Genomic DNA, 21,707 nt, shown 5'->3' on the forward strand with positions numbered 1-21,707 from the left:
TACTTGTCATACTTGAATTTCATTGAAGTGGCCACCTTTTTCATAAAAGGATCTTCACTTGTCATCATTTTCTTCAAGAGATCAACAATAGAGCACATCTCATGGAAGGCTACATGGGAAGTTACCATCTTATAAGCACTAAGCTTCAAGGTAGCCTCATAAAACCTTTTCAAGAACTTCACAAAAACCTTTGCATATTCCCAATCTACTAAACTTGGGGGGCTCAATTTTGTTCTTAAACTCCCTTGCGTTTCAAGCCTTCTTTTTTTTTTTTTTGGCCTCTCATCCTCATGGTATCCAAGGGTTTCCTCAAAGTAAGATGCAAAGTTTGAGTCCTTCTCTTTCAACCTCTCAAAACCTTTTTGCAATTTTAAGGTGGCTTCTAGCATCTCATAGGTTGAATTCCACCTTATTTTGCACTCGAAAGGCAATAGACCTTTGCTATCAATCTTTTGCAACATCAAACATTGCCTAAACTTGTCCAATCAAGATGGTGAGGATCTTGTATACATACAAGCTTTTCGAATCCCCTTGATTGAATCATTCAACTCACACAACCCATCAAACACAATCAAATTAGTGATGTGAGCACAACACATCATATGTAAAAAGTCCCCATTCAACAAAAGAGTGCCCCATTTGCCCAATTGCCTCTTCATATGCCTAATAGCACCATCATTAGCGGATGCATTGTCAAGTGTGATAGTGAAGACTTTTTCTATGCCCCAATCACTCAAACACTTCTCTACAAGTCTCCCAATAGCATCACCCTTGTGATTTGTAATTTAACAAAAGTTTAGGATCCTTTTGTGCAAATTCCAGCCATCGTCAATAAAATGGACTGTGAGAGCAATATAATTCACATTTTGTAGTGAAGTCCAAGTGTCCGTGGTAAGAGAGACTCTTTGTGAATTTTGAGATATGACACTCTTGAGTTTTGCCTTTTCTTCTTGAAAGAGACCCCAAACATCTCTAGCAATAGTCCTTCAAGAAGGTGGATCAAATCTTGGTTGTAGCTCTTTCACAAAAAAGTTAAACCCAATCCCTTCCACATGCCTAAAAGGAAGCTCATCAATTATTATCATCTTCACACAAGCAAGTCTACTTCTCTCTTTGCTATATGTATGTGAAACTAAGCCTCCCTTATCAAATGAAAGAACCTTTTGTTTGTTGTCCTCTTTCAATGGAGAACCCCCCGTGCATTGAACTTTCAAAGGTTGCAACAATATAGATGTGCCATTTCTTACCGGATCACATGCATAAGATTGATGACAATAATTGTAAGAAGCTCCATGTCCTATATCACTCCCCGGTTCAACCATGTCTTTAGTAAAATGCTTCCAAACCTCCGATGCTTTCCTAACGGGTACTCTCTTCTTAGGAATTGGGACAAGTGGCTTAGTGGTAGCAGTGGTCGGTATAGGACTAGGACTTTCATTTGGATTGGTGAGAGATGTGTTAATGGTAGGAGTTTGAGAACTTCCTTCCATACTTTGTATTTTCAAGTCTATAGACAGATTTACACAAAGAAAAGATTCATAAACACAAGATAAATATATATACACAGATTTTCACTTTTTCCTACAGACATTGAAAACAAAGAAAATAACAGAGACAATAGTAGAGAAAGCAAGAGGAAAATAATATCAAGCACGTTTACAGTAACCCAAATTTTACTCATCAATCAATATCAACTAAAAAGGTGAAGTAATCATTCAATATAAATATCAACTTTGGTACAGTATTTAGATTGGGAGTAGAGCCAAGCACATAACAGATTATAATTTGTTTTAATTTTACATGTTCTTTGACATATTGTGAACTTGTGATATATCAATGCAGGCCACAGTTACTGCTTCAATGCCTTTCTAATTTTTACCTATCTGCATATGAATCTTCATTTAGGGATGAGAAGATGAAAGTGTGGATATCATTTATTTTAGTAACATGAGATAATTAATAGCTATCCATAACAGAAGAGATGATTATTCCTTGGCTTTTTTATTTTTTTATTTTTATTTTTTTGGAACATATGCTCTATAATGATTATTCCTTGTCTGGGAATAAACTTTTGACTGTATGGAAATAGTAAAAAGATTAGAAAATCCAGAAAAATAAAAGGTAATACATCTACTTAGGTAACTGAACTTTCTAGTCTGCAGAAACTTCAAATAAACAAAGGCATCGAATTCATCGTAGGAAACAAAAAAGGACAACAAAGTTTTTTGGATTGGTGAGAGATGTGGTTTCCTAAGAGCACCTCCACCCATGTAGGCTAAGGCAAGGCTAAGGCAAGGCAAGGGCTGCCACTATTCATATGAATAGTGCCAGCCTTGCCTTAGTTGGTTCCACCCTTGGAAGGCTAGGGCAAGGGCAAGAAAAAAAAGAAGATTATGCAACAAAATATAAACAATTTAGAAAGTGAATAAAATTGTTATGTATTTATAGGGAAAATATCTATAATTTTTTGGTATTTTAAAAAAAAAAATTGAAATTTTTTTGGATTTTTTTTTACTCGCTGACGTCAGCGTAACATCAGCGCTGACGTCAGCGCCTTCGGGCTGCAGCCCAAGCAAGATCTGCCCGTGGGCTTGCCCAGTTCGATGGGACCCACCATTTGCCCGGGCCATTTTTCTTCCGCTGGAGCTGTCTTGGGCTGCCTTGGGGGGCCTTTTGCCCAGTCTTGGGTAAAGGCTGGAGGTGCTCTAATACATGCACACAAATATGTAGAGAATACTGTAAATAAATCAATTACCTCTTTTGAGCAAATATGCAGAGAGCAAATCGTAATTGGTGTTGGTGAGTGAGATCCAATCTAATGTTGGTTAGAGAGTCTGATTCGATGAGAGATGAGAGATGAGATCAAAATCAAAGGGTTTTAAAAACGGACAGCTCGCGACGGAGAGTTCGCGATGAGAAGAGATCTGGCGATGGAGACATGGCGGCGATGGAGAAGAAAGCACGCATAAGCTAAAGCTAGGGTATTTGTTTAGTTGGGGAGTATCCAGTGGTGGAGGGTGTATGGGAAACATAATAACCCCCAACGAATGACTTACACGTGTATATTAAAATAAATATTAAAATATAATTAAAATAATCGGGTTGGGTTGGGTAAACCGTGGGTTAAGTATATGGGCCCCAATCACCGAACTAAAAGTATCGGGTTGGTTTGACTCCACAAGCCGAATGTCCCAAAACAAAACAAAAAACCAAACCAACCCGACCCGATCAAATTTGTTTGGGCGGGTTAGTCGGGTTTCGGGTCCAAATGCCCAGCTCTAATTTGATGTGTTAGGTTGCATTAATCATGCCCTATGCCCTGAATTACTAAGGACAACCAACCCATTATGAAAAGGGAACTTCCTCTACAATGAGTGTTACAAAAGGACAACTTTGGTTTGATGAGAATTGGAAGTCAATGAACAAACAAACAAAGCATGAAAATACGATAAAAAAGATTGACAAATGTCAAATCCTAAAAGAAAAATTGTAATCCACCAGAAAATAGAGAAAAATTTATGAATTTTATTGATAATATTATAAAACGTCCCAATACAACTACATAAGTTGGCTTAAATAAGAAACAAAAGAACCTTAAAGTTGTAAGAAACCCTATATACTTAATATACATTGGCGATACATTTTTCTGCCAACTATATACCCCCTTGTTAATGGTATTCCTATCATACTATAGTTGAGTTGTTCCCATCATAATATAGTTGAGTTGTTCCCTTGTCTCCTTGACTTGCCATTTTGCCAACAGTCTTACAGCCATCATATTAGAGGGTGCAGATTCATCGTCCAAATCCATCAAATAATTTTGGAAGTAAAGATATGTTATTTAAAATAAAATAAAATAGAAAATTCTGCCATAGTACAAAACAACCCTAGACTAATAGAAGTAGAGTTAGAAATCTTGCCCTGCAAGTTGCAAAGATGAAATTTATTGCATGTCGTTTTCTTCATGACTTTTAGGAAACAGAATAGTCAATACTCCTTGACTTAGTGTACATGAAAAGGACAAGAAAGAAAAGATGAGATCATATTAACCTCACACCTCACCCCATTTCATAAGCTGGCGGCGGACTTAGAGTACATGAAAAGGATAAGAAATAAAAGATGAGATCATATTAACCTCCACCTCACCCCATTTCATAAGCTGGCGGGGGACTTGACGTAGTGTACTTCCAAAGTCAACAACTTGTTCTATCCTCAACATTCCTATCCGTCATCCCATCAAATAAATTTCGAGCCGGGCCCATATCTACCAATTTGACATAACCATCAATCATAGCATTAAATGCAGCCAAGTCCTTCTCAGGCATTTGATCAAAAAGCCTCCATGCATTACCCATATCTCCTAACCTTGCAAACCCACAAATGAGAGCTGTCCACGATACTCGACTTGTCTCCGTCATTTCATCGAACAACTTACTTGCACAACTCATCCTCCCAAACTTTGCATACATATCAACCAATGAAGTCGACACATACAAATCTAAGCACAACCCAACTTTAATAACATGACAATGAAGTTCTTGCCCTTCCCAGATGGCCACATCTAAACCACACGACTTTGCCAAGGCTGTGAATGTGTAGCCATCGGGCTTGAAACCCGTGTCCTTCCGAAGATTTCTATAGAGAGTGAAAGATTCAGCGAATTGGCGCATATCCATGTGGGCTCTGATCATAGAGTTACAGAGAAATGTGTCATCTTTATTGGGTTTGTGATTGAAGACGCGGCGACCATGTCGAATCAGAGCTAGCGGGTTTTGATGAGAGGCGAAAAGGGCGATGGAACCGCAGGTTGTGATGAATTTGGTGAGGAGATTGACATTTGTTTCGAGGGAGTTTCGGAGCATGAAGGCGTGTATTTGGAGAAGCGAGGGTGTTGTTTTCGTTTGTTGGAGAAGGTCTAAGCATTTTCTTTCTAATGAGCTCCATCTCCATACTTGCTCTCTCATCATACATCTCTCTCTCAGTTTTGCTTCCCTGCCATTTGAATGGCGGGGTTTCTCTTTTTTTATTTTAAATAATTTTTTTCTGCAAGGATGTCGGTTTTGTACAGGTGAGAGTTGAGACCCGACCCAAATCACATAAATTTGGTCGGGTAACAATTTAGGTTTAGACTTTGGTGTATCCAATTTCTATGAAAGTCACTTACTTAAAAAAAGTCTTTACAAATATGGATTGGATACATCTCCTGACAAAAAAAAAAAAAGTCTTTATAATCTATATATATAAAGCAAAAGGCAGAGAATGGTGAAGCATTCAAATATCATAAAATATCTTTGGTTAATTCAAATATTAAGAATTGAAATTATTAATTAAATGAGGATAATATGGTAAATTCACATTTTTTTTTCATATTAAAAAATCAAAAGTAAAAACAAAATCAGATAATAAGTCCTACTTTTATGGAACATAACTACCCTTGTTACGTTTTTTTAATTAAAAAAAAGGCTTTTTATCACAAATGGTCCCTGAGGTTGGTGAAATTATCGCCTTTCATCCTTAATGTTTTTTTGTGACACTAATGGTCCTTAAGGTTACCCTTCACACATCGAAATGGTCCCTAACGTTAACTTCCGTTAAATTTTCTGTTTAAATGCTGACTTGGTACATACATGGCCACACATCCAATAATATAGAGCCATGTGGCATTAAATAATATATTTTTAAAAAATTAATTTTTTTTAGAAAAAATAAGAAGATTAAAACTTAAATTTTTTATTTTAATTTTAAAAATGAAGTTGTTTCTCGCCTCCTACCTCTCTCCTCCTTCCAACCTGCCAACCCACCTCCTTCACCCCTCCCTCTTCTCTCTCTCTTTCTCCCCAGATTCGTTGGTGATGGTCAGGCAAGCAAAGAACTGGGTCGGAATCTGGCTGGGTAAATGGATCTGATGCAAGGGCATAATTGGTTTCGATATTTGGGGAAGGCATGGGGTCCAAATCTGGAATGGGTATGATGGGCAAAGGGTTTAGTTGGTCTGAATGGGTGGAGGAAGTGGCTGTGAATCTATGATGGTTGGATTTTTTTTTTCTTTTTTAGTCGGAGCTGCTGAGAGAGATGAAGCTTTTGTGATTACAGTGTACATGCTTTACAATTTGAAATTGTGTTGGTTTCTTCTTGTTGGTTTTTTTTTAATTGAATGGGAAGATGGAGGGATTTCTTAGTGGGCATGGAAAAACAGAGGGAGTGGGAGAGGGGGAGAGAGAGAGAGAGGAGAGGGAGAAATGGTAGAGGGGTAGACGCAGGGGAGGGCGAAGGGCCAGAAGGGGATGGCTGAAGGTTTTTTTTTTAAAATTTAAGTTTTAATATTTTTTTAAAATGTAATTTTATTTTAAATATATTATTTAATACCATGTGGCTTTATATTATTGGATGTGTGGCCCATGTATGTGCCACATCAGCATTTTAACAGAAAAATTGACAGCAGGGACCATTTTGATGTGCGGAGAGTAACCTTAGGGACCATTAGTGTCACAAAAAAACATTAAGGACGAAAGGTGATAATTTCGTTAACCTCAGGGACCATTTGTGATAAAAAGCCTAAAAAAAAAAAATCAAATGGCACATGCGTGCCATGGGGCTAGTTTTTCAACAAAAGAAATGTCAATGTTATTGATGAGTAGGGAACTTCCTCTGCAATGAGTGTTACAGAAGGACAACTTTGGTTTGATGAACAGAATAGTCAATACTACTTGACTTAGTGCCCATGACGAGGATAAGAAATGAAAGATGAGATCATATAACACACACTGTTGTTCCACATCTCTATCCTCAACTTGTTTGAAAAATATTGCGATATATTATACTGCTCAAGGGTTTGAGTCTATATCCCTACTTCAATTCTTTCTTGACACTCAAGTCCAAAATCAAGAGTTCCAAAACATATATTATGGGGTCGTCCATGTGTGTGCTTTTGAAACTTCTCTATTGTTCCATCTTGTGGCGGCGGCTAGCGCATTTTCCTCTTCAAAACCGTATCCTTGACTTAGTCACATGATAAGGATAAGAAATGAAAGATGAGATCGTATTAACCTCTCACCTCACCCCATTTCATAAGCTCGGCGCGGACTTGACTTAGTGTACTTCCAAAGTCAATAACTTGTTCTTACAAGTCTATGCAAATTGCAAGGCACACTGTGATATATACTGCTCAAGAGTTTGAGTCTATATCCCTAAGTTTCACTTCAGTTCTTTCTTAACACTCAAGTCCAAAATCAAGAGTTCCAAAATATTGCTATCTCAAATGCTTGGTTGTAATTTTGAACTGCAGTTTTTTCAGTTATTTCCAAATGCTGTGAGTATTTGTGATCCGATCCGAATTTTTGTCTTTGGGTTGGATGCAATTTCATTTTTGGGGTTTTTATTTTATTTTACATTTATAATTTTTCTAGAGCGAAGTCTAATTATGAGGCCACATCGCATATCAACAACTAGGGGTGGGCAATCAAACCAAGAACTTGACAAATTGGCTGAACCAAACCGATCGAGTTGGTTTTGTCTAACTTTTATTATTATTTTATTTTATTTTATTTCAGTTTCAACCCAAACCAAACTGGTTGGTTTTGTCTAGTTTATAGTTTGATGTTTTGAAATTGACTGGTTTACCCAAACCAAACTGGTCACAGTTCACAAACCATATGTTACAAAAAAAAAAATTACCTCCATGATGGCTCAAACCCCATACCTCCTTAGCATCAAGTCCTCTTACCAATAGAGCAAGCACAACACTACCAACAACCTTTACAATGGCTCAGTGTATGTTTCCCAAAATAGCCAACCCTAGACCTCCAATTCGGTGTCAGGGCTGAGCCCAAAACCAAAACAGCTCAGATCGAGTCCAACACTACCGACAACCTTTGCAATGGCTCTCTGAAAAAAGAAGGAAAAAACACAAATGATTTCACTTCAACTTTCATTGTTTTTTCAGTGAAAGAAAACTATAAACTATGCTATTACATTTTTCAAATTATCAAATTTATTATAATAACGGAAGTGTGTAACGAGGGACATGAATGAGATTATCACATTCTCGTCACTCATGAACTAGTTGTTAGTTTAGTAGTTCCCAAGTTTGAATACTCCTCGCATATTGATCAAAAATTCATGTCATTCAAATTAGCGAATTCATTAAATGCACATACATTGTCAAATTCATTAGAACAAAAATTTGGTTTTCAGTTCAATCTAGATTCTGCTTGCTAGAAAATTCGAAACTAGGTCGATGGGGAAGAAGTAAAAAGTACAAAGTACAGGGACCTATAAGTTCTAGGATTATTATAGGATTATATCTTGACATTAAGTGACAATTTGGAAGTAAAGAAATGTATTTTTTTATATAAAAATTCTGCTATAGGACAAAACAATTCTGAAGTTCATTCCATGTCGTTTTCTTGATGGCTTTAAGAAACAGAGTAGTCAATACTACTTGCCTTATAGTGTACATGAAAAGGATAAGAAATAAAAGATGAGATTATATTAACCTCTCACCTCACCCCATTTCATAAGCTGGGCGCGGACTTGACTTGGTGTACTTCCAAAGTCAATAACTTGTTCTTACAAGTCTATGCGAATTGCAAGGCACACTGTTTTCCACTCTCTATCCTCAACTTGTTTGAAGAATATTGCTATATATATACTGCTCAAGAGTTTGAGTCTATATTCCTCAGTTTCACTTCAATTCTTTCTTAACACTCAAGTCCAAAATCAAGAGTTCCAAAACATACGTTATGGGGTCGTCCATGTGTGTGCTTTTGAAACTTCTTTTGTTCCATCTTGTGGTGGCGGCTAACGCTTTTTCCTCTTTAAAATCGTATTCTTGCCATGATGAGGAGAGGGCCGCCTTGCTACAATTCAAGCAGGGCTTTGTTATTGACGAATCTGTTTCGAGTGATGGTGCCTATCCAAAGGTTTCATCGTGGAACCCCGCTGAAGGAGGAACTAGCAACTGCTGCGCATGGAGCGGCGTCCAGTGTGATAAGAGTTCGGGTCATGTGATCAGTCTTGATCTTAGTAGCAGTTGTCTCTATGGATCTATCAACGCCAGCAGTAGCCTCTTCCGTCTTGTTCATCTCCAGAGGCTCAACCTTGCTGACAATAACTTCAATTACTCTCAAATCCCTACTACCCTTGGGAACTTTCCACAGCTGACGTACCTCAATCTCTCTACCTCTGTCTTTTTTGGTCAAGTCCCATCCCAGCTTTCACAGTTGTCCAAGTTGTTATCCCTTGATCTATCTTTCAATTCGGATCCATTTCTTGATGTTGAAGAAGGATTGTTGAGTATTAGAGAATCCGATTTGAGAAGCCTCATTAGAAACATAACCACTCTAGAAAAGCTTCACCTCAGTTTCATTAACATATCTTCAACAATACCCGATTCTATAGCAAATTTATCATTTTTGACATCTCTCCTCCTCAACGATTGTGGCTTGTTTGGAAAATTTCCGGAAAGAATTTTAGAGTTGCAAGACCTTGAAACTCTTGATTTGAGATCTAACCAAGATCTCACCGTTTATTTGCCTGAGTTTAATCGAAGCAGTCGTCTTGTGTCGCTGAAGCTTGGTGGCAATAGCATTTCAGGAAACTTGTCTTCAATCAGGAACCTTGATTCATTACAGATGCTGGTTGTTAGGGCATGCAACTTCAGTGGTCCAATCCCTGATTGGTTTGCTAACCTTACCCAACTGACATATTTGTCACTTTCTTATAACAATTTCAGTGGCTACATCTCGTCTTCTCTTAGAAACCTCACACAGCTCTCTTATCTTAGTTTTTATTCTAATCAACTAACTGGGCCAATCCCATCTTGGCTGGGTAATCTTAGCAGGCTAGCTCACTTAAATCTTGCCCTTAATAGATTGAGCAGTTCAATTCCCGAGTCAATATTCAATCTTATGTATCTCCGATTCCTTTATCTAGAGTCTAATAGTCTGCATGGTACAGTGGAGATTCTTAAGCTAAAAAATGTCACCCATCTCCAACTATCTGATAACAAACTGGAAGTGCTCACTGAATCTAGAACTATGAATGCAACTCTTCCAAAGTTTATGGTTCTCGATTTAGGTTCCTGCAACATAAAAGAGTTCCCACACTTCCTAAGACATGCACAAAACTTGTACTTGTTGGACCTTTCTGAAAACAACTTGGCTGGCCAAGTGCCGAAATGGATGTTGAACATAAGCACAGAAACTTTGGATGTTCTGGACCTTTCTTTAAACTCCCTTACCGGCTTTGGTCAACCTTCGCCTGCTGTCCTTCCCTGGGTCAACCTACAAATTTTAGTACTCGACCATAACATGCTACAAGGACCACTACCGATACCTCAACCAAGAATCTTAAACTACTTCATTTCAGACAACAAGTTAACTGGAGAGGTTTCACCACGGATTTGTGATCTGAGTGCTCTTCGGTTTCTTGATTTGTCAAATAACAAGTTGAGTGGCGTGCTTCCTTGGTGTCTTGGAGACTTCAGCGATGATCTACGAGTTTTAAATGTTCGGAATAATTCTTTTCATGGTGTTCTTCCTCAAGCATACACCAACACAAGCAATCTGAGGATTTTTGATGTTAGCCAAAACCAACTGCAGGGTGAGTTGCCGAGGCCATTGGCGAATTGTGTGATGCTTGAATCTCTTGTTCTGTCAAACAATGAATTCCATGATGTTTTCCCCTTTTGGTTGGGGACTCTCCCAAAATTGAAACTTTTGTCAATGCACCATAATGGGTTCTATGGTGCGATTGGGAAACAAAAAAGGAATCTTCATTTTCCTGAGTTGCGCATTCTCGATCTGTCTCACAATAATTTCAGAGGTGAGTTTCCATCTGAATACATCTTTTCTGGAAATCCCATGAGAGGTATCACTCTAGGCCAACCCACATATATGGACACAAACTCAACTATTAATGTCGGTGGTATATCACAGGCTTTCATCTATGCGTTCTCAATCACAGTAACAAATAAAGGTGATGATAGATACTACCCAAAGATTCAAGAAGACTTTGGAGTCGTTGATATCTCAAGCAACAAATTTGAAGGGAAGATTCCTGAATTCATTGGGAACCTAAAGGGCCTTCGCTTGCTCAATGTTTCCAATAACATTCTCACTGGTAGCATCCCATCATTCTTGGCCAACTTAACACTGCTTGAATCGTTAGACCTTTCACAGAACAAGCTCTCAGGAGAGATCCCACAACAACTGACGCTGCTTACATTCCTTGCAAATTTCAATGTCTCTCACAATAATCTCACAGGTCCTATACCATATAGAGGACAACTTACTACATTCGATGTCACTTCATATGAGGGAAACCCGGGATTGTGTGGAGATGTGTTGCCAAAGAAATGTGGAGATCCTAATGCTTCTCAACTGCCGCCTTCAACCAAAGAAGAAAACGATTCAGGCTTTGGATTTGAACTTAATTGGAAATTTGCTTTGGCAGGATTTGGAAGTGGGTTGGTAGTGGGAGTGGTGCTTGCGGATGTAGCGATCTCAAGGTGGCGTGAGTGGTTCCTCGAGATTGTTGGAAGGATCAGATTGATAATCATGAAAAGGAGGAAGAGTAGGGGACCCCCCAGACACTCAATTTATTAGGATATGCATTTGGTGTTGCTTTCTGTTTTTTCCTTGTGCTGTTTCTTTCCATCTAGTTCTACCATTTATCTCTGTACTGTATGGATGTATAATCCTTCCTGAATGACTACATCAGTTATGTATGGTGAAATGTTTCAAATATCAATTTCATTTTATAATAAAGAAAATAGCCATCCCATATCTCTTGACCCTCAATAGCCTCAACTAAGTGCTGCCCACGGCACTCGAACTGCGTCTGTGATTTCATCGAACACCTTGGTTGCACAAACCATATTCTCAAATTTGGGCATACATTACAAAACTAAGCACAACCCAAGCTTAATAACAAGCATGTGAAGTTGTTTTTCTTCCAGATGGAAATATCTAATGGCTATTACCCACTGATTATCTAGATATAAATTCATAAAAGTGTTTTGTGAAATTTTTTTAGAAACTAAGGAGGCGTTTGGTGTCCTATTCAAATAGGGAACTCAAAAACTTTTATTTTTCTTAAAAATAAGGAGTTCTTATATCTAATTTTAAGATTCAAAAACTTGTTTGGTATGCAACTTGAAAACTATTTTCAAATCTTAAAAATTTGAGAACTTGTGGGTTGTTATAAAAAAACTGAAAAAACAGATTTTTGTTTTTTTTTGTTTTTAATAATTGGGGTGTTTTTTAGTTGTTCTTGAGTTTGAGTTTTTAAAAATAGTGCTAACAAACAGGTTTTCTTTGTTTTGGATTCAAATTTTGTTTTTGAGTTTAAAAAGTTGGATTCAAGTTGAATACCAAACAGGCCCTTATTCTCCCACCGTGTGCCTATTAAAGGTATTTGGCATAGAAATTGGTGTGTGATACAAAAAAGTGATTTTCAATATTTTCCCTTAATATTTGGGCCTTTTGGTCAGTCCCAACTTGTCAAAGTAATCTGCAGCTAGCCCATTCGGCTCCACTCACACAATAACACAAACAGAGAGGGTATCTGACCTCTTCATGATTAAGTTTAAGACAACATTAAGTCTTACATCTCTGTCAACCAATACCCAAAAGATTTTATTTATTTAATTCGTGATTTTTGACTTGAAATCGTTTTGAGTATGTTTCGATTTTGTTTCCTTTCCATCTTTCTTTGATTAATTGAGTATATTAAACTCTTGGTTGGAGGAAGCAGAGAGCCGTGTCCAGAAGTGGGGAGGAGGAGTAGCTGCACCGGATTAAATCAAAGACTAAACATAAAAATTGAAAGAGTGCCACAGCAGTCACACAGGCTCTTCTTGATAAGTTGAATTATCTTGGATTCAAATTAGATTAGATTTTAAGAACTTAGCTGACAAAAATGGGAAGTCTATTGTTGTACTCGTAAAAGGACACAAATTAATGTGCAAACAACCAATTAAAAATACCCGCAAGTGCACGAATCTATTGAGGTATAGATTATGTAAGTACGGGGTCGATCCCACGAAGAACTTGTCGGCTTCCTATAAGTTCTAATTTGAGTACGTAAAGAACACTTATTTGACACACCACAAATGCACAAATGCAAAATGGAAACTAAAAATGAGTAAAGAAGTGTAAAAGAAATGAAACAACACAAGAAAACAAAAGAAAACACAAACAGCATTTTCTATCACCATTTTATCACCACTGTATCACCTGTGAACAGTGCGTGAATAGTGCGTGAACAGTGTCTGGCGACCGGTCGTATGAACAGGGCGACCGGTCGTTTTAGCACAGAGTCGAAACTTAATTTTTGCGTGATGAGCGACCGGTCGTGAAGTAAAAGAGACCGGTCGTTTTTGCATAGAGTCGTTTTCTCTGTTTTTCAGTTTCGACCTCTGTCCAGTTTTTGACCTATAACTTTCCAACCGTTTGTCCAAAATTCACGTTCTTTATACGGTTGGATTCAGCACAGAAAATGGAAGAACACAATGCAGACCAAAAGTTAAAAATAATTACGGAAACAAATAAATTTCAGTAAACAAGACACACAACGTATCAAACACACAACTCGATCACACACACATTGGGGGGGGGGGGGGGTTTGGTTTGGTTCAAGTGACCTATTTCTATTGCATGAAAGTAAATGGACTTTGAATTTAAATGAGAATGGCAGAGATGAGTTATCAAAATGTGAAAGTACCAAGTAACAAACACTAGGGTTTCGAAATCCACCATAAACAATTCTACCCATGTTCATGGATACTCAAGTGATGAACTCTAAATGTGTTGATGAAGATGTTCGCAAACAAGACCATGGGTCGTGGCTCAAGACGCATTGATTCTCTCTAATATACGTAAAGTGCATGGTTCGTGCTACAATACTTGTGCCCTCCCCATAACCGAACCTAGGTATGGTTCGTACTTCGATTCAATTACAAGGAAAACCCATTAAGTTCAAAGAGAATATGAACATCACAAGAATCCTAATAGCATGGTGTTTACATTAGGTATTCAAGAAACCAATTCACATGGATGATTCTTACTTCATCCATTTATTGCTTAGGATAACATGAAGATACACATAATCCCAACAATCTCAAGAAGCATGCTTTCAAAGATGGCCAACCAAGGAAAAACACACATCAAGGATAGATTAATTTGGTGAATTGGAATTCATCAACAATATCTAGAAATTCATACACTCAAGCATCAAAATAATAAGGTAATCATGTTTAGGGTTTCAACCTAAGCCCTAGCTGTGGAGTTTAGTTGCTCATACTTATTCCAAATACAAACTCAAAATAAAATTAGAAAGAGTTTACAGATTTTGAGAAAATGGTGAAAGCTTCAAGGTCTTCAATGGTGGAAGCTTTTTTCTCCACTTTGCTTGACTGCACCCTGGCTTTCTCGAGCTCCAAGCTCTCCAAAATCTGCTCCCAATGTGTAGAATAATAGCCTCGTAAAATTACCCACGTTCAAAAGCCTTTCCCACTTCAGATTGCACTCCCATGTGCCTTTTGCCCATCAATTCCAGCTCAAAGATATAATATAAAACTCATGCTTTAGTTAAAGTCTTTGCCATTGTCCCCTTTGCCATGATGAAGCCTTGTCTTCACAAAGATGCCAATTGCTTCAGAAAATATCTCATTTACTAAGGTAATTTCTTGTTACCAAGTGTTATGGTAACAAGAAGAATCAAGATGACACAATGGAGGTAAAAGCTGGCCAATTTCGGATTTCCAGAGCTGTGGTAACATGCTGGATTGGTTGGATAGGCAATACTTGTCCAATGGAGCTCAAATTTGGATATGTTGTAGTCAACATCCATTGGAACAAGTTTTATGAAGATCTTCACCTCATCCGAGCATCAGAGCATGTTGATCCCAGGCCAAGAAGTTGACCTACGAAAATGAACAAAAACAGAATTTATAACCAATAATGCATTTTTAGCTCATTTTTATTCTAACCAAGGTAAAATCTAAAAAAATACAAAAAGGAAGTAAAAATCTATAAAATGTCAAGAACTAACTCAAAATAATAGGTGAATAACATGAAAAATCATGTGTAAAAATGAACCGAACAAACTTCCCAAACTTATCTTTTGCTAGTGCTCGAGCAAAGCAGAAACTAAAACAAGACTCGAAACAAACTTTCCAAACACTTTGCAAAGAGAGAGCGACTCATGCAAACGACTCAAAAGTTTTCACAAGAAAAACTCAGTTTAGACATTAGTCACAAGGCGGCAAAGTTCAGAACACAACATGCTCAAGTGTAGTAGTGTGATGGCCAAATGGAACTCATTCTCCAATTTCAGTTTTCACACAACTTCAAAAATCATACCAAGCACAAATGTAACTTCAAATCTCACCAAAGTTGTCCTCTCACAAATGAATCACTCGGAAGAGGGTTACAATGCAACACTCAATAGTAAATATGAGAATAGAGTTAAACCATAAGGGACTTAACTCAAAATTAGCAAGATGAAAAACATGCATGAATATGATCTCAAGAACGATGCCAAACACTTAAAAGCTGAAAAATGTGTGCAAATCAACCACATGACATTTAGGATCAATTTAGGTCTTTACCATGGGTTGTAATGGGGCTAAGGGTGTAAGGTGAGTGAGAAATGAAGGATATAGATACAACAAAGTCGAAGGAACTCACAATGTAAGAGCATATAATTGTTGACTAAAAGACTTTGAAACATCACGCTTGAGATTTTCATTCATTTTTTTTTATATGTGATCAATTAGACCACAAAGCCTTATACCTCCAAAAATTTTGACTCACACCTTTCTTCCATTTGAACAACCACCAATTTTTATTTTTTTATTATTTTTTTTTAGGCCAACCAAGAAACATGGAAATGAAATTTGAATTCATTGCCAAATAACCACAACTTTTCTCTTTTCTTTCACCCTTTGAGTGAAGTACTCTTTTCTTTTTTTTTTTTTTTTTTTTTCGAAATGTAATAACCCTTCCCAAACTTAGCATGAAAAACACATCCAAATTAAAGCTCATGAGTTCCTTAGAAAGGTAAATTCTTGTTTTTTAGGCTAAGGCTAGGAATGATAATTGGTTAAATGAAAGAAAAGGTTTACATGTAGGCTCAAAGTGGTTACAATGGAAAATCATGCTTAAGCATGCATAAGGTTAGCTTGAAAGGCACAAACGGTCCAAAGAGGGCCTTAATATCATTTCTCAAATGTCATGTAATCAAATTGCACAAGAATGAATGTCTTTTAAGTGCTCAACCAAGTCAATGAATAATGAGATCAAACAACAACTCGGATGACAAGAAAATAAGAATATGTGTATAACACTCATGAATTGAAGCACAAGGCTCAAAGCTCACATTATATGGTTATACAAGTCTAATTCATGCTTGATACAATTCTTTGGATCATGCAAGTCCCTCAACTAGAGAATTATGAAACAAATGGCAAGTGCATAGAAGGTTTCAAACATATCATGCTAGAATGATGCCATTTAGTGAATAATAATAATTTTTTTTAATTTTTTTAAAAACATTTTCAATCAAGTCATGTAAACATTCATCACAATCTCATCATATATGTCCGGAAAGTGACTTGAAAATAAAAAGACTCAAAACTGAAAAGAAAACAAAATAAAAGAAAGCAAGGAATTAAGTGAAACGAAAAAGCAAGAAATTAAGTGAAGCGAAAAAAGACTTGCTATCCCTTCCCAAACTTAGAAATAAACATTGTCCTCAATGTTGAAGAATTTAGGCATCAACAATGTTAAAAAAAAGAAAAAAAAAGGGAATAAATCAAGTAAATACAAGAACAAGCAAGAATTAAAACTACGCACAGTTGCAAAAACAAAAACAAAAACGAAACTAAACATAAACAAATAAAACAGTAAGCCCTAACAACAGTCTTACACATGCAGAAATCCAACCCAATGAAACGCACAAACCAAATGAAAGCCCAACCCAAACAAAAGCCCAAAAGCGAAGAAAATATATAAAACAAAGAAACCAAGTCAGAAGCACAAAGAGCGAGAACTCAGAAAAATAGGAAAAGTGGGCCCCGATGTCTCGGCACCTGTGAGTCACAGGCAACCAAGCGAGGGACGTGTCGACAAGCAGAGGTCCCTCTCACATTCCCAAGCCAGAATTATTGGCTTCATAGGAAGACGTGACGACTTTCGTTTCTTGAAAGCGCTGAAAGGCAGAACTGTAATTAAAGGGGTTGGGGACCAGGTGAGGTGACCTAAGGGGATAGGCCGTAAGGGCCGCGCAAAACGCAGAAGCGCAGTGGCTAGGGTTACGTAGAAACTAACTCTATAAAAGAAGAAGAGAAAGAGTTGGGGAAAAACACACAAACTCATAAACACACAATAGAGAAAAGAAAGAACAAAAGAAAAGAAAGTTCAAATGGCCTCTTCCTATCCATTCTCGTTGGATCTCAACCTAGCTCCACCGACTCAGACTCGGGGCCAAGCAGTGGCACCAGTATGGATGCCCTACTTTGCCTCCGCACGGGGGCCCGTGACAGTGAATGACTCAATACTGCTGGACAACGATGTTGCCCTTGGAGTGGCTAGAAATCTAGTGACTCCCAAGGATATACGTGTGCTGGGAGCAAGATATGACAATCGGGTCGTGAGCGATGTTCTGGCACTAAGCGTGCAAAGCACGGCAACAGTCGCAAGTATGGGTCATCGCCTACTTGCGAAGTCCCATGAGGTAGAGGTGCTGAGAGGTCAATTGGCGGCGGAGCGAAGTATGATGGAAGAATGCCAGAGTATTATTAAAAGCTTAAAAAGGGAAAGGGCAAGGATAGTGGAGGTGAATCGACACCAGCTGGAAGCGTTGCGGGAGGAGAATAAAAATCTCTCAAAGATGGTAAGTGTTTACGCTCAGGACATGAGAAAGCAGCTGGAGGACCTAGACCGACCGTGTAAACGCAAGAAAACAGATCGCGAGAGTGGTTACGCTGAAGCTAAGAGTGCGATCTTTGGGAGCTCGAGTGATGAGCCCTAAGAGGCTGTGCGTGAAGCCCCGGAAGAGGATAGCCATAGGGCCAAACTCAAAGGTCCTATGGTCGAGACACCGAGCACTGTGAAAAAGTGATTCTAGTGTATTATTGGTGTGCCTGTTTGTGTTGCCCTTCCCTTGTATTTTTTTTTCAGAAATAAAATAAAAGAAAGTTGCAAAAGACGAAGACAAAAACAAAGTAAACACACTTCCCAAACTTAAATAAAACAAAGACGACAAACTTAAAAGAAAACACACTTCCCAAACTTAAATAAAACAAAGATGACAGACGAAAGGGAAAGACAAAAACACAAAGCACCAGAAAATAGGGAGGGGAAAAAAAGTAAAGTGAAGGTAGAAATGCTCCCCTGTAATGGATGCGAACGGCAGATTGCTCGTGATGCGAAGGGATCGAGAGAAAAGGGCAAATAGCTGGACTGCAAATCCCTCATCAGCAGATGTCTATTTAAACCACACCTCGGTAAATTGATGATACCCTGCATTTCTTCCTGCAAACTCAAGGAAAACCATCAAATAATCTAGAAACAAAACAATGGCATCCTCAGCTATGCTCATTGATGACCTTAACCTTGAGTTGTCACTTGCACCACCAAATGCAGAGATAAGGGCTCCTCCAAACCCTATCTTCCCAAACTCTTCCTATCACCATGGCTCGGCCTCAAACTTCTCTGAGGCAGTGTCGAGTAGGGTAGTACTGCCAGAAGGCATGACTGCCAGCAAGCTCACACCGGCAGATCATTGGCATATAGCGCACAGGTCTAACAAGGTAGCAGTGGAGGAGTCCCACACTTTTACCATGCTCCACGCGGTCTCGGACACAAATCTAGGCTTGCGCCTACTAGCACGAACGCGAGAGTGTGGAGCTCTGAGTGAGGAGGTGGCTGCCCTGAAGACTCAAGTGGCAGACTTGCAGAAACGGCTCCACTGCGCCAATCAGCATGTGGAAACACTGCAGGGGAAAATTGAGGACCATGTAAAGCTGCTGCAGATTCTACAAGTGCGAGCAGATAGAGGCAATTAGCAGATGCCTCGAGTGGCTCAGAATGCAAAAAGAAACATGTGATTGAGAAATTTATGTATGCATTTTCAAGTTTATATTTGTAATCACATGTTAAGAAATGAAATAAGCATTCGAGTCAAGTTTCAGAGTGTGCAATCATGAAGCAAACCACTTCCCAAACTTACTAACAAAAAAGAAACACAAACAATAAAAGAAAGAAAGAGTAAGAAAAACAAAGAGAAACAATAAGAAATTTGAAATTACCTTGGTTGGAAAATTGTAACCCTAACTCAAAAAAAAATTTAAAATTAAAATTTAAAAAAAAAAAAAAAAAAAAGTTTGAGTCTAGAGAAACTCCACTTTGAAGCGATTAGGACGACAACAAACTTCTTCTATTCATCTTGGGTTGCCTCCCAAGAAGCGCTAAGTTTAAAGTCTTTTGCCGGACTTCCAACATACTATGGTCACTTGGGAGGTTTTGGCTCAATCGCCTCCTTGTGCCGAACATGAAGTTTCTTCAAATCTCTTTGCCATCTAATCAACCACTTTCGAATTCTTTTCTTTTTATGCGCATGAGTAGATTTCAAAAGCAATTTTAAGCGCTCTTCAATACGTGGATTGGATGGATGAGGCACATATTTAGGATTGGGTGGCCTTCTCATTTGAGTAGAAGGAATGACATTGAACATATGATTGGTACTTGGAACATGGATGTTCAGCTTGTCTTCCTTTAGTACTTCAAAAACAGAATAAGGCATTAGATTAATTGAAGCACCTAAATCAATTAAAGGTTTCTCAAACAATTTATCACCAATTACACATGGAATTGTGAAACTTCCTGGATCTTCCAACTTGGGAGGAAGCTTCCTTTGCAAAACAACAGAAACCTCTTCCGTTAATGCAACAGTTTCGTATTCCTTGAGCTTGTTTGCATCCAAGAGGGGAATGTTGACTTGCACCTTCTTGAAAGTTTCCAATATGTCCTTGGCATGTTGATTTTTCCTAGAACTCATCAACCCGTGAGGAAAAGGAGCATGTAAGATATCTTCATCAGTAGGTTCACGACATACCTTCTCCTTTCTTGCCCTTCTTGCAATTTCATGCTTTGGGATCCACTCAGGTGAAGATGCTGCTTGTTTTTCTTTCTCCATGTTCATTTCATCCTTTTCATTAGGCACAATCACTTGCTCAACCTGTATCTCATCATCAATTTTAATTAGACTTTCAGAATTATCAACCTCACCATTTACCTTACCAGTTCTCAAGGTAACTGCTTGAACATGCTCACGCCCAATTGGATTAATCACTGTTTGGCTAGGCATCATCCCAGCTTCCCTTTGACTCAATGCTGTGGCAATTTGCCCCACATGATTTTCTAAATTGGCTATGGCATTATCTCTCTTCTGCATGTGGGCATCATTCCTTTGTATGTAGCTTTTTGTCTCCTTGATAAAACTATTTGTGGTTCTAGCCATTGAAGCAACAAGTTCTTCCAAAGTCGGTCCTTGAGGTTGTTGGTGAGATTGTGGTGGAGTGTAATGTTGAGGTTGATCATGAGGTGGACAAGTATTATGTTGGCCTTGATATGGTTGATATGGCCCTTGTTGAAAATTTGGATTGTCGGTCCACCAGAAGTTCAAATAATTTCTCCACTCCGGATTGTATATTTGTGGGAAATATTCATTGATAGGCAAATCATTCTGAAATGAGCCAAATGCATTTGCTTCCTCCATCACAGATTTATTGAAGTATTCTTGCATAGTAAGTTCCACAATTTCAGTTGTGGCCGCCATTGGTGATGGTGGAGGTGACTTGTCGGATATTCCTGTAAGAAAAAGAAACAAAAAACAAATCAAGATAAAATGAAACAACAAACAACAAACGAAAACGAACAAAGCACTCTAAACATACTCAATTGAAACAGATAAGCAGCCGTGCCAGTTCCCCGGCAACGGCGCCAAAAATTGTTGTACTCGTAAAAGGACACAAATTAATGTGCAAACAACCAATTAAAAATACCTGCAAGTGCACGAATCTATAGAGGTATAGATTATGTAAGTACGGGGTCGATCCCACGAAGAACTTGTCGGCTTCCTATAAGTTCTAATTTGAGTACGTAAAGAACACTTATTTGACACACCACAAATGCACAAATGCAAAATGGAAATTAAAAATGAGTAAAGAAGTGTAAAAGAAATGAAACAACACAAGAAAACAAAAGAAAAACACAAACAGCATTTTCTATCACCATTTTATCACCACTGTATCACCTGTAAACAGTGCGTGAATAGTGCGTGAACAGTGTCTGGCGACCGGTCGTATGAACAGGGCGACCGGTCGTTTTAGCACAGAGTCGAAACTTAATTTTTGCGTGATGAGCGACCGGTCATGAAGTAAAAGAGACCGGTCGTTTTTGCATAGAGTCGTTTTCTCTGTTTTTCAGTTTCGACCTCTGTCCAGTTTTTGACCTATAACTTTCCAACCGTTTGTCCAAAATTCACGTTCTTTATACGGTTGGATTCAGCACAGAAAATGGAAGAACACAATGCGGACCAAAAGTTAAAAATAATTACGGAAACAAATAAATTTCAGTAAACAAGACACACAACGTATCAAACACACAACTCGATCACACACACATTGGGGGGGGGGGGGG

At 38.2% G+C, this 21,707-nt stretch overlaps 2 protein-coding genes across 2 annotated transcripts; one reads left to right on the forward strand and one right to left on the reverse strand.

Moving 5' to 3' along the window:
• Positions 1 to 4,193: 4,193 nt before the first annotated feature.
• LOC148296830 (pentatricopeptide repeat-containing protein At2g44880-like) lies at positions 4,194 to 5,108 on the reverse strand. Its single transcript, XM_088248645.1, has one exon. It carries the CDS (start codon positions 4,965 to 4,967, stop codon positions 4,194 to 4,196), a length of 774 nt encoding a protein of 257 aa, XP_088104771.1. The 5' UTR covers positions 4,968 to 5,108.
• A 3,430-nt stretch (positions 5,109 to 8,538) lies between these two features.
• On the forward strand, positions 8,539 to 11,751 carry LOC110745447 (receptor-like protein 6). Its single transcript, XM_021945533.2, has one exon. It carries the CDS (start codon positions 8,742 to 8,744, stop codon positions 11,604 to 11,606), a length of 2,865 nt encoding a protein of 954 aa, XP_021801225.2. The 5' UTR covers positions 8,539 to 8,741; the 3' UTR covers positions 11,607 to 11,751.
• Positions 11,752 to 21,707: the final 9,956 nt, after the last annotated feature.

The sequence above is a fragment of the Prunus avium genome, chromosome 2 (assembly GCF_965620075.1).
Source record: "Prunus avium chromosome 2, drPruAviu1.hap1.1, whole genome shotgun sequence".
Lineage (NCBI taxonomy): Eukaryota > Viridiplantae > Streptophyta > Magnoliopsida > Rosales > Rosaceae > Prunus > Prunus avium.